Source organism: Eriocheir sinensis, chromosome 21 (assembly GCF_024679095.1).
Source record: "Eriocheir sinensis breed Jianghai 21 chromosome 21, ASM2467909v1, whole genome shotgun sequence".
NCBI lineage: Eukaryota > Metazoa > Arthropoda > Malacostraca > Decapoda > Varunidae > Eriocheir > Eriocheir sinensis.
Window position 1 is genome coordinate 3,638,825 of NC_066529.1, and position 12,300 is coordinate 3,651,124.

The 12,300-nt window shown below is 39.9% G+C and overlaps 1 protein-coding gene across 1 annotated transcript; it reads left to right on the forward strand.

The window, feature by feature from the left end:
* The first annotated feature begins 1,722 nt into the window (after positions 1–1,722).
* On the forward strand, positions 1,723–12,210 carry LOC127001536 (transcription elongation factor S-II-like). Its single transcript, XM_050866162.1, has 7 exons — positions 1,723–1,894; positions 3,330–3,389; positions 3,833–3,950; positions 4,058–4,246; positions 5,013–5,221; positions 6,409–6,555; positions 10,072–12,210. Exons 1-7 carry the CDS (start codon positions 1,829–1,831, stop codon positions 10,150–10,152), a joined length of 870 nt encoding a protein of 289 aa, XP_050722119.1. The 5' UTR covers positions 1,723–1,828; the 3' UTR covers positions 10,153–12,210.
* The last annotated feature ends 90 nt before the right edge of the window (positions 12,211–12,300 follow it).

The following is a 12,300-nucleotide window of genomic DNA, read 5'->3' on the forward strand; positions in this document are numbered from 1 at the left end:
TCATCTCTGTTCATCTCCATTCATCTCTGTTCATCTCTATTGTAATTCTTATTCCAGTGAAGGATTATTATATAAAGGCTTATTATCTCTACTCACTTCTACACATCTCTCATATTTACGCATCTCGATCTACTCATCTCTACTCTGCAGTTATTCCAGTGAAAAATGATTATAATTATATATAAATGCTTAATTATCTCCCTATACTTTCCTTCTTCTTGCAATGGCCAGTTCGATCAGGATGTGCACATGCATGGTTTCTCTATAACTGCAGGCATATGCGTCATCTATCATTAATATATTATAATAAAGTTGTGCGAGATCCGATCGAAGTATCATGGAACACGTATACTGTAAAAGGGTTAAATTAGTTGTTAGTAAAAAATAACCATGCGCAGGATCGAGGGCGTCAAGCGATAAAATAAAAAGAATCTTCGAGATAATATGATTCCGTGTCAGTTACCTATTGCAAATGCTTGTGGGGCAATAAGTCAGTGAATAATGAATTCGTAGAAAATTTGGTGTGGGCGCGGAGGTGCTCGTGTGTTATTTTGGGTGTGCGGCGTGAAGGCGTGTAGCGGGAGCAGCGTTGTCAAGGTCAAATGATTGGGCTATTTTAGTGAGCTTGAAAACTACATTTATTTACGTTTCAGGACATAGGTAGGTTGTGCCATCATAAAATCATAATCAATGATGCACACTGAATATGACATCATGTTTTTTCGGTAATGTTACTGAGGGGAGAGAGAGGAGAGCAATGCTTCCCACGAACCTTCGATCGCAATCATGGAGGGCGCGCACGCGACCCTCCTGCAGTTGTCGCTATAACTGGCCGGGTCTAAAAACGTCATAAATCACAACAACTAACCTAGAGTGGATGCTTATATCACGTAAGAGAGGACAATAGTAATGTCATATAGTGTACGTGTTCCAAACCTAACGCTAAACGAAGGGTACGTAAGCTGTCTTTCAAATTAAGTGAGCGGACTTTTCCTGTTCTTTCAGCTGGAGAGATCGAGCGGACTGTTCTTGTTACCATGGCCAATGTGTTAGGATACGTGCGCATATCCATAGCAAAACTTTGGGTATAATTTCCTTAGTAACACATGAATAAATACATTTTCAAGACTACAACGTACAGATAGCCTAGATGGATAGAAATATGGTACTTTTTATTTACATGTATTATATATATATGGATATCTGCATGCATTTGGTAGGTATATTACAAGTTGTTGAAATATTAATGCACCCATAGCAAAAGATTTAATACGGTAGTTTTAGAAATGTAAAAAAGGAGAAAGTATAAGAAGGATCGAAGGAACACAGCAGAGTGACCTTATAGCTACGTACGTTGCGCTGCATGGTTTGGGCTGACACCATTAATTGTTGGAATATCAATAAATCCAAAGCAAAATATTATAGTATACTGGCCTTAGAGATACCTAAAAATGAGACTTTTGATGAAGGAACACAAAAGACAACCCCTCATCTTTAAACAGCCATGCACTGAGTTGGGCTGGTTAGGCTGGCGGGGAGCGTGGCAGCACTGGCGGGGCAGCAGCAGCAACACTAATATCCAGTAGCCAAAAAAATAACTCATTGGCTTCAGAGACACATAAAAAAGACGGTTTTGATGAAGGAACACAAAAGGCAGCCCATCATCTCTAAACAGCAGCTGAGTTGGGCTGATTGGGCTGGCGGGGAGGGAGCGTGGCAGCACTGGCGGGTCAGCAGCAGCAGCAGCTCAGCAGTGATCGGCGGCGTCCCTCCGCACCATCACGTCGCCACCTTGATCTGCCCCTGACTGGACCTTCCCGCCGCCACCATGGGATGCGAGGAGGAGGTGCTCAGGATCAAGAAGAAGCTGGACAAGATGACGGCCAGCGATGGGGTGAGGGGAGACAGGCGTGGGGGTGTGTGGCCCAAGGAAGCACGGGTTAATGCTAGTTGGTGAGGTGCCTGGGAGCCCCTGTGGCCGAGGGTGTAATGGTGCAGGACGTGAAGGAGGCGTGGAAGGCGAGACCTGGCCGTTGTGTGGGCGCCCCAGTGCCCTGCCAGCGTGGTGTTAAGGGCCGTGGGACTGCTGTGGCGGGTTATGAGTCCTGCACTGCCACAGCAATCCTTCGCCCACTGCCAGGCTCGAGGAGACGTTAGTGGTGCCCTGGCGTTGTGGGGCCTCACTCATACCTACCATGAACTCTCGTATTTTCCTCTAGTAATGTTAATATGGGACTCTAGTCACGTTTGGGAGGCCCTCTCTACGGCCCCCTTTGTTAGAGTGAAAGGGAAAGCCATGGGTGTCCTTATCTGTGTCTAAATTGCAAATGGCAAGGAAAAATGCTGCTCCTGAAACTGGCACTTACATTGTCACCAGTTTAGTAAGTTAACATGACACTTTCATCTGATTCATTCCTAATGTTATTTTTAGATAATCACAGGACTTAGCAGAGGCTTGGTTATTATGCAGGAAATGCCATTACTGGCTATTGCATTGGCAACTGCTACACTTTGTCAGAGGCAAGACCTGACATTTTACTGGAAAAAAAGTGACCTTGGGAATTACAATTTTGATTTTAATATTGGAGAGTTTGAAAAAAGTTGGTAGCAGTTCAACAAGGGTCTCTTATTAGTGCGGCAAAAGGAAATGAAGAGTCCATGGTATTAAAGGCAAGATTATTATGAATTCCTGTCACATCATCATATATATATATATATATATATATATATATATATATATATATATACATATATATATATATATATATATATATATATATATATATATATATATATATAGATAGATAGATAGATAGATAGATAGATAGATAGATAGATAGATAGATAGATAGATATAGATATTTATATTTATTTATGAGAGAGAGAGAGAGAGAGAGAGAGAGAGAGAGAGAGAGAGAGAGAGAGAGAGATTTATCTAGATATTCAGACCACACAGACCCTATGGTCTGGACAAGGTGATCTGTCCTTAAACCTAAATGAAATAACATTAAATCAAATACCACCAAGACTGAATTTCTACTTTAGTAAATATCAAGTTGAGGGAAATGTCGAGAGAGAGAGAGAGAGAGAGAGAGAGAGAGAGAGAGTTGAAATGAGGCAACTTGGTAAATCAAATTTATTATTATGGCTATGTTAATGGGTCAGCTAGGTAGTTAAAAAATATATCAGACGAGGCACATAAATGGATCGTTTTAAGGTTATTTGGCCCCTAGTTTTCCTATTGGAGGGAAAGTTAATTATGTCCTGTGAAAATAATTACCACCTTATTGGGTTGCACATTTCAAACGTTCCATCTTTCATTTTACCAGGACCAGACGCAAGCCCTGGACATACTGAAAACTCTGCAAGGGCTCCCTATCAACTTCCAAGTAAGTGTGTTTGTGTGTGTGTGTGTGTGTGTGTGTGTGTGTGTGTGTCAATGAGAGAAAAAAATCAAAGTGAAATAGTAAGGATGCATTACAAAGTTATTCAAAGTAGAAAATTAGTAAATATAAGAGATTTCTGTATTTCTCAGCATAGTGAGTGATATACTTCCCTTCCCCCTAAAAAAGAAAAAAAAGAAAGATAATCCAGAAATCACCCAGTATAGCTACAGTGCATACAAAGAATTACTACTTGAGCAGGCAACATTTGACTTTATCTGTTATAGATACAGGGAATATCTGGTGGTTTTCAAAAATATTTGGGACCTTGCAGACAAAACAACTCCAGCTCTATGCTTTTACTGATTGCATACCTGAAACCAACAGCACATGTTTTATTCCACCCTCCATTACAGCATTCTTACTTTGCACATTAATTTTCTCTCCAGGTGCTTTCAAAAACCCGCATTGGCATGACTGTGAATGCCTTGCGAAAAGCTTCTTCTGACGAGGAGGTCATTTCTACCGCTAAACAACTCATCAAGAACTGGAAGAAGTTTGTTCCAGGTATAGTGGCTTTTTAATCCCCTGAAAAGCTTGCGCTAGCAGTAATCATCACCATAACTATGGCTATAGTAATATGACATGTTACACCCAAACCTCTTATATTGCAGACAAGAAAGATGATGAGAAGGAGAGCAAGGAAGAAAAGAAAGAGAAGAAGGAGGACAAAAAGGAAGTGAAGAATTCCAACAACAGCAGCAGCAGCAGCTCTCGTCCGGCCTCCTTTCCCTCCTCCTCCATGCCCAATGACATGCGCATGAAGTGTCGGGAGATGCTAGCCAATGCCCTGAAGTTGTCAAGTTAGTACCAAGGAGTTCTTAATGAGCAGAACCTTGACCTGTAAACCATCACACTGATGAATCTTAATAACATCTGTTGGAAACCTCAATGTAAATCTCTGTTCAGTGTTGTAAGAAATTTTGGATTTGAAGGTATTCTGGTTCTGTAAACAAAAAATGAAAGTTGTAATTCAAAGTTTTAATGGTATGCCTGGTTTTAAAATTGAAAGCTTCACACCTTATTCAATACTCTCACATATGAGCCGGACATCCATTCATATTTTAAGTTTTTAAAATTGAATACTTTGTATTACATATTCTTCGTAGTGTCGTGGAGGAAATCTCTGTCTGAGAGGTGAAACCATGTTTTTTCCAGTGTTTAGGAGGAGAAAAAAATAGTGGGTATAATATGGAGAGACAGGAAGTTAGCATCATGGATTAGGGAACAGACAATGGTTTGGAAATATTTTAATGATGATTAAGAATGAGAAATGGACTTTGGTAGGTCGTATCATGCATAGAACTGATAACAGATGGACAGCCAAAGAATTAGTGTGTCATCCCAGGAAATACAGAAGTCAGGGCAGACAGAAAACCAGGTGAAGATATTAAATTAGAGCATTTGCCAGAGCAGGATGGAGTACTCACATCAGGCTGAGAAGTTGAAAATATTGGGAGACATTTGTCTTGTGGATGATGCTGATAGCTCTCTTCTTGACAGTCTCAGTTTTTCAATTAATGTACATTCTTTAAAGTTCTGACAGTAACAGCAAAACATATCTTTAAGGTGTGGATGATCCTGTGGACACTATTGAGAACCTGTCCGAGCAGATAGAAGAGGCAATATTCGACGAGTTTGGCAAACCAGAGGCAGCCTACAAGAACCGACTTCGATCTCGAATTTACAACCTTAAAGACAGCAAGAACCCACAGCTTCGAGAAAATGTGCTGAGAGGGGCTATCAGCCCGAAGAGACTGGCCACTATGAGCTCTGAGGTAAGAAGTATGCTGTAATAATGCTAAAGTTGGGCAGGCATATGCTATAGCTGTGCATGGCCTTGGTGCTCATTTCCATCTCATTGGCCCTGTGGTGGGTAAGAAACCATCTTGGGACACGGGGCCAGTGTGACATCTGAGTTACCACCCTACCAACGTTACCCCATTGGGATTTGAACTCAGCCCTACTGATTTGCAGCTAGCCATGCTAACCAGTGCACCACGGAGGCATTTCAATGCTGTGATGTCATTAAGTGCGTTGATAAAGATCAAGTCATCCCTTTCAGCAAGTTCCCAGAAGAAGTACAATGTTAGAAGTCTAGACTAATAAAAAATGAGATGAAGATACATAGCTCTTCACTCTAAAGATACAGTAATTTATTCACTCTAAAGATACAGTAATTTAAATAGCTATGTAGATTTATTTATATAGGTAAGGACTTCATACAACAAATTTAATGATGTTCAGGCAAGTTCTTCCTTTATTCTTTTTTTCTTTCATAGTATAAGGGCAGAACAAAAGCTGAATAAAATCTTTGAATATGCTTGTAAGGTAAATAGGGGAAGTTGCCATAAAAAAGTATTGTAGTTGTGATAGGAGAGCCCCCTAACCCCTCATTATTTGGGCTGTAGGCAGGGTGATACAAAAGCAGGACCTAGCCGCAGAACCAGGCCTGGGATCAACTTTCAAAGGGTTCTGTGTATGGGCTCCTGGAATGTCCTGAGCCTCTCAGAGAATCAGAGACTGCCTTACCTAATAAATTAGCTCAGAAGGCTGAAGTTGGATATTATGGGATTTTGTGAGATGAGGCTTGGAAGCAGCAAGGTCAGTAGTGGGGAGTACACCTACTACAGGTCCGACATGAGCAATGGTGCCAATCTGCAGGAGGTAGCTATAGGCATCTCCTGTCAACTGCAGCCATTTGTGGTTGAGGCTACTGTGGTTGATAAGTGTGTGATGCATGTGAGGCTTCATGTCTCATGCTGCAGTGTGTTTTTCTACTGTGGTTGTGTCCTAAGTCAAACTTGACTCTGACTAGTGGCCCCTCATTGTCTTGGGTGACTTTAATGCTATTACTGGCACTGACAGGTTCTGGTGCCAGGAACATTAACACCTCTCTCCTGAAATTTGCAATATCCTGGAGGTTGAGGCCTATGCCCCTATTGATTGATTGTTGACTTTGCAGGAGATGGCCAGTGCTGAGATGAAGGCCCTGCGTGAGAAGTTCACCAAGGAAGCCATTGATGACCACCAGCTTGCAGTGGCCCAGGGCACCAAGACAGATTTGCTTAAGTGTGGCAAATGTGGCCAACGAAACTGCACCTACAATCAGGTAAGGCTTACTGAGAATTGGATTGTATTCCAGGCAGGTGAATAACTAACATGCTGTATCTAGAGTATGAACTTACATCTGTGACATGGGGAGAAAGAAGGTCTGTATTCTAATTTTTTATGTAAAAGGTAACTCAAGTGAAAGTATCTTTTATGATGCAGGAGACTGAGGTTGGGGATTGGTCCCTCTTTGCCTAAGAACACTGTCACTGATCATGTGCCTTTTTGAATGCCCGCTCTGCTCCTTCTGGCAATAGGATGGAAAAGTAAAAGTAGAAATGGAAGGGCTAGGAGGGATATGGGAAAACGATAAAGTAGAAATAAATAATCTGTCAAATACATGATTGGCAGAAACAGATAGTATGCATGAGTCTCAAGTTAATAAGACCCCTTGTTTTAATCTGAGACGAACAGGCTTGTTCATATTTGTGGTGAGTATTTTTCTATCATGATAATTTATAAGTATCAGAATATTGTTTAAGGCGGGCGGCTACGGGGCATTTTTCGATGAATATATTTAACCCGGTAGCAGCGGGGATCATGTTTCTTAATGGTCCCTCCAAGCGAGAAAAATGAGAAAAAATCAGCCCTCACAGAAACCATTTCATAATATATATCAAAGTATTTGTGATCAGATCATGTATCATCTATTTTGGGGTATAAATCATGGCACAAATTTGGCCCGTCGCTGCTACACTGTAAAGCCACAAATTTGACCCGTTGCTGCTACCGGGTTAAAATTGGACGGCACGTGTTTTTCCTTCAGCATGGCCGGGATAGCCTAAATTGCCAGGTGGTGAGGTTTGTTTTCGTAAAATTACCCCCCCCCCCCCCTTGAGGCCATTTTTAAATGTCCCGTGCTGTTGCATCATAGCTGGACATGCGCGTCAACACACGTGGTATCATTCAGTGCTTGTATGTACTTAAAATTCGCATTAGAATATTTTTTTTCTCCGTAAATTTTGTCATCTGTCATGCTGAGCCAGGAGGGTGTGAGTCACTTGAGAAGACGCCAGTCCCGACCCAGACATCGACGGGGAGGGTGCTCAATATTTTCCTCTGCACTCCAGCCAAAAAAATGTCCTTACAAATGATGTACAAGCACAAGGTGACCAGAAAGAGAGTCATCAACATCAAGAGGGCTTATGGAGCAAGATGGAGCAGCCAAGACTCAGAAAACCAGCAAGAGAGCAGCGTAGAAGCTTATGAAGCGAGTCATGATTGCTGCCCCGCTTGCTCTCGCCGCTCACCACCACCATCTGTTTCGCCACTCCCAACACCACCAAGTACCTCATCATGCCCTTCTCCACCACCACCTGCTTCGTTACCACCTACTCCACCACCACCTACATCACCACCAACTGCAGGATCAGCTACATTGCCACATGAGACATTACTGCAGCTCCGACAACAGATTCTTCACAGAGGTGTGAACCCTGAGCCTGATCACAAGCAAAACTTTCATCACCGTGTCACTTTCTCAGCTACAAACACTGTTCAAGAGACAGAATTGCCCAGTACAGTCGTGCAGGAACACCTTGACCTTCTGAAACCCTCGCCTCTGATTGATTAATACTTTTTTATAAAGAGGGACCATATGCCTTATCATTCTCCAGTAGGTCAACAAGGTATACACAATCATATGTGAAAATTTCATGCCAATCAGATAAATACAAATTGCAAGACATGGATGAAATGGAAAAAATCTTGAAAAGTGGTTTTTACACCAAAAAATTTCACAAAATCGGTAAAACATCTGACTGACTTTTGTTAGGTATCAGTTAAAATTGCAACTAAAGGGCAATTTTTCGTATCTATAAAAAAAAAAAGTAAAAAAAGCGGGATAGAGTGGAGAAAATTATAAGTGAAAAATCAATTGCAATTTTTTTTCGAAGATAAAACAAAAAATCCAAAATTTTATCAGTGTGAAATATAGATATGTAAACAAAGTTTTTATGGTATTTTTTTCAAAGCGATTAACTGAAAAATAGTCTGAAACAAAAAAAAAAAAAAAAAGAAAAGTACACTTTGTTTGAGTCCCCCTTAAACTTTACCCAAATTTCATGAAATTCACAATATCATACATTTACACCAACAAACAACATTCTAACATTTCAAAGCTATTGGACGTACCATATGCGCAGGAGGACCCCCGTAGTCGCGTGCCTTAACCCTTATACCCCGTCAAGCACGATCACGGCTTTTATATTAGTCTCCATCACGCAACGATCGTGGCGCTTTTCAAACATCGTGCTCATTTTATGACACACAGTTTGTTTATGCTTGAGGGTATGCGTCATACATCAAGTCCTGTCATTGGCCGTTTGTTCTCAACTTGCTGGAATCCTTACCAATCACGTCCCAGCTTTTACAGGGATTTGTTTATGTTGTAGTCGGGCTCCAGATTTTCCTGCGGTGAGTACACGGTTGCGATATGTGCTGTATTTTATCATCTTTTTACCAATTTCTATGCAAGATAGCAGATATATATGTATTTCCATGAGTAAATAAGTATTTCAGGCACATATGATCCATGACAATACATGAGAATTGTTTTTTTGTCTTCTTATTGACCTAGATGAGGGCGGTGTGTGACACGAGGATGAAATCAGATGACGAGAGTGAGGTGATACTGGAGGTTTCCCATCTAGAGGAATATATAAGTTCCATTTATTCATTTATCATTATACCATAGCAAAGAGCAACTTCTAAGCTTTCAAATGACATATAAATTATAATATAATTGTCCCAGTGTTTGTTACAATAATTTGACTGAACACTAAGGTAAGCAAGGGAACACCTATTAACATTAGTTACCCGTTTTTCATGTACGTAACTTAACCCCTTCACTACGGCCGGGCCAAAACAGCGCCCCGCGCCGTATCTGGGATCGCCGCGCGCGGCAAATTTCAAATGTCGCTATTGAATATAACAAGTTTTCAGCTATAAACTCAACATAATCATCATGTACTGTATATGAAAACATGCAGAATTAAATGGTGCACATAAATAAACTCACTACGGCCGGGTCAAAACAGTGCCCCGCGCTGTATCTGGGATCGCCACGCGCGCCAAATTTCAAATGTCGTTATTGAATATAACAAGTTTTCAGCCATAAACTCAACACAATCATCATGTATTATATATGAAAACATGCAGAATTAAATGGTGCACATAAGGAAACATAAATTAATTGATAATTTTGAGATGAAAGCATAAATATAGAGATAAAATAACTCGTATATTGGCTAAAGGAGCCAGGACGTAGTATGCGTGTCCTCGGATATGGTACGGGGCACACAAGGACGCAGTATACGCGTCCTCGTGTTGAAGGGGTTAAAACCGCCCACTCATTTTATCACGGGGTATTAGGGTTAAGTGGCAGTGTGAACTATTTAATGGCTTTTTGTCAAGTTGTTTTTAGATTTTAAGATTTATCCTATGCTTACCTCTGTGTGGGGTCATAAAGCAATTACCTGTATATTTATTTTCATACATTCTGTTTTCCTTCCACCAGATGCAAACCAGAAGCTCTGATGAACCTATGACCACCTTTGTGTTGTGCAACCACTGTGGGAACCGCTGGAAATTTTGCTGAGCTTCTTCTCTACACCTCAGCAAGGTTGTATGGATGCTGACACTTTCTATTTTTCATCGGCTGTTTCACTGATTGATAAAGTTAATTAGGTTTCACTTGAAAAATGCCCACATAAGTTTGTTCTGGATTCTCCCTAGTAGCTCTAGAAGGACAAAGGTATGTTTAGCTCTGTCTCTTCCAAGGACTGCAGGCAATTTATATTCTTGCAGACTTTTGTTCACTGCCTTAGAAGGCAGAGCTGAATACTGGGTACATTCAGTGGTAGATGTAAACAGTTCATATTAATCTAGGAAGACATGAATTATCTAGGTATGCATTCACAAGATTAAAATTTTTTTAAAGTCCTCATGCTAAAAACAAAAGAAACTTAGTCAGAATTGTTCATTGCTTTTAATTCTGGTACTTCTGTAAATGATGTGTATGTAATCTGTGACTTGAGTCTGTTCTAGAATAGAACATTGTGTACAACTGTGTAGCATTCTCTTGCATCAGCCTGGTCAGTGTTCAAAATACTTCTGTGTTGTCAGGTTCATGGGAATTATAGGAAGTATAAAATGCAGGTTTGATATGAAATGCTGGACTTGGGCTCCCTTATGTAACATGTGATTAGGTGAACAGTCAAGTTCATCCTAAGAGTAGTTTGCTCTTTTTTCAGTGCTGTATCATCTCAAATCTGTAAATATATTTCCTGAGTGAAACTCAGGAATATAGCAATGTCATTATTTTGCAGTGATGAAAATGATGAAATGTATGTAGTAACTAAAAAAATCTAGCCTCTTTTTTCTGGTTGGTAATGCAATAGAACCTTGATTTATCATGTTAAAATAAAGGCTGTATTCAATTGATCTCACAATAAATTAGTGTTGTTTCTGGGAAATTACCTTAGTTGGGTACTGAAACAGAATGCCCAAAACAAGATTTTATTGACTAATATTCAAGAAATACATTTGCAATAAAAATTCCTGCAGTGAACTAAGATAAAGCCACTACATAGCAACTCACTAGACCCTGCTTGCTGGCTGGTATCAGTGATCACCCTCATGTCAAGACCAACAAACCCAGATCCACTTCAGCCTATTATAATTAGATAATATATATTATAATATATAATCAGATCAGTGTCTTGTTTAATTATAAAAAAAAATTGCATTCATAGATTATCTCTGCATAAATATTACAATATGAACATTTGTGCTCTAGGGTTGCTGGTGTAGTAGCTGGATGGAAATAATTTACATACACTGTTAAAGAGTGATGACTGAAGGCCAGTTCTCCTAGACATGAGTGTGAGAACCAAGGACAGGAGAATTGGGGAGACATGTTGACGCTGCTTGAGCTATGAAGTACAAGAGAATGGTGCAGAATTTGGGTTTATTTTAACATAACATCTTAGATTTGATGTAAAACAGGAAGAACTCAAAAATATTCATGAATTGTACTCAGTTCTAGGCTGCTGCATTAGGTTATAATGGTTATATAGACAAAGGGTTCTATTGTATTCTGTTGACCTTATTATTTTGGCCACTGCTGCTAAAACTGCACCAGATGCCTTCTTGTTTTGCAGGTTTATCATGTAGGCAGCATCTGAAGATTTCCTTATGTTGAAAATTTCCATTGCTGAATACACAAGTACCTCACTGTCTTGTTATTGTTGGTAGTTGCATTTTCTTACCCACATAACTAACAACTAATTTAGAGATTCTTGTGAAATATATTTACAGAATAATATATTACTAGTGCACACTAGTGGTAGTGCTGAAATGGCTTTTAATGTAATGAATGATTTATTTTTTCTTTTATTACAGTTCCAATCCAAATGGGTATATCAAGCAGGTTTTGCTTTAGATGTTACATTTCAACATTTCATTAATTCTGTCTGACAATGTAAGATACAGCTTGTAAAATAAGCTGCACAAGGCAAAAGCTGTCATCTGGTCTGGAGTGTGTATAAATGTGTGGCAAGCTTTATATAGGACCAATATTTTTTTAATTGGACTCATTAACTTGATGCTTGACTTTGGACTCCAGCACCTCTTGTCAATACAAATGTACCTGTCACTATGGTGTCATTATTCCTGCTTACAAGTTCCCATTCACTGCCATAATGACAGCAGTGCTCTCTTTATTGGCACTGTGTTATTAGTGGGA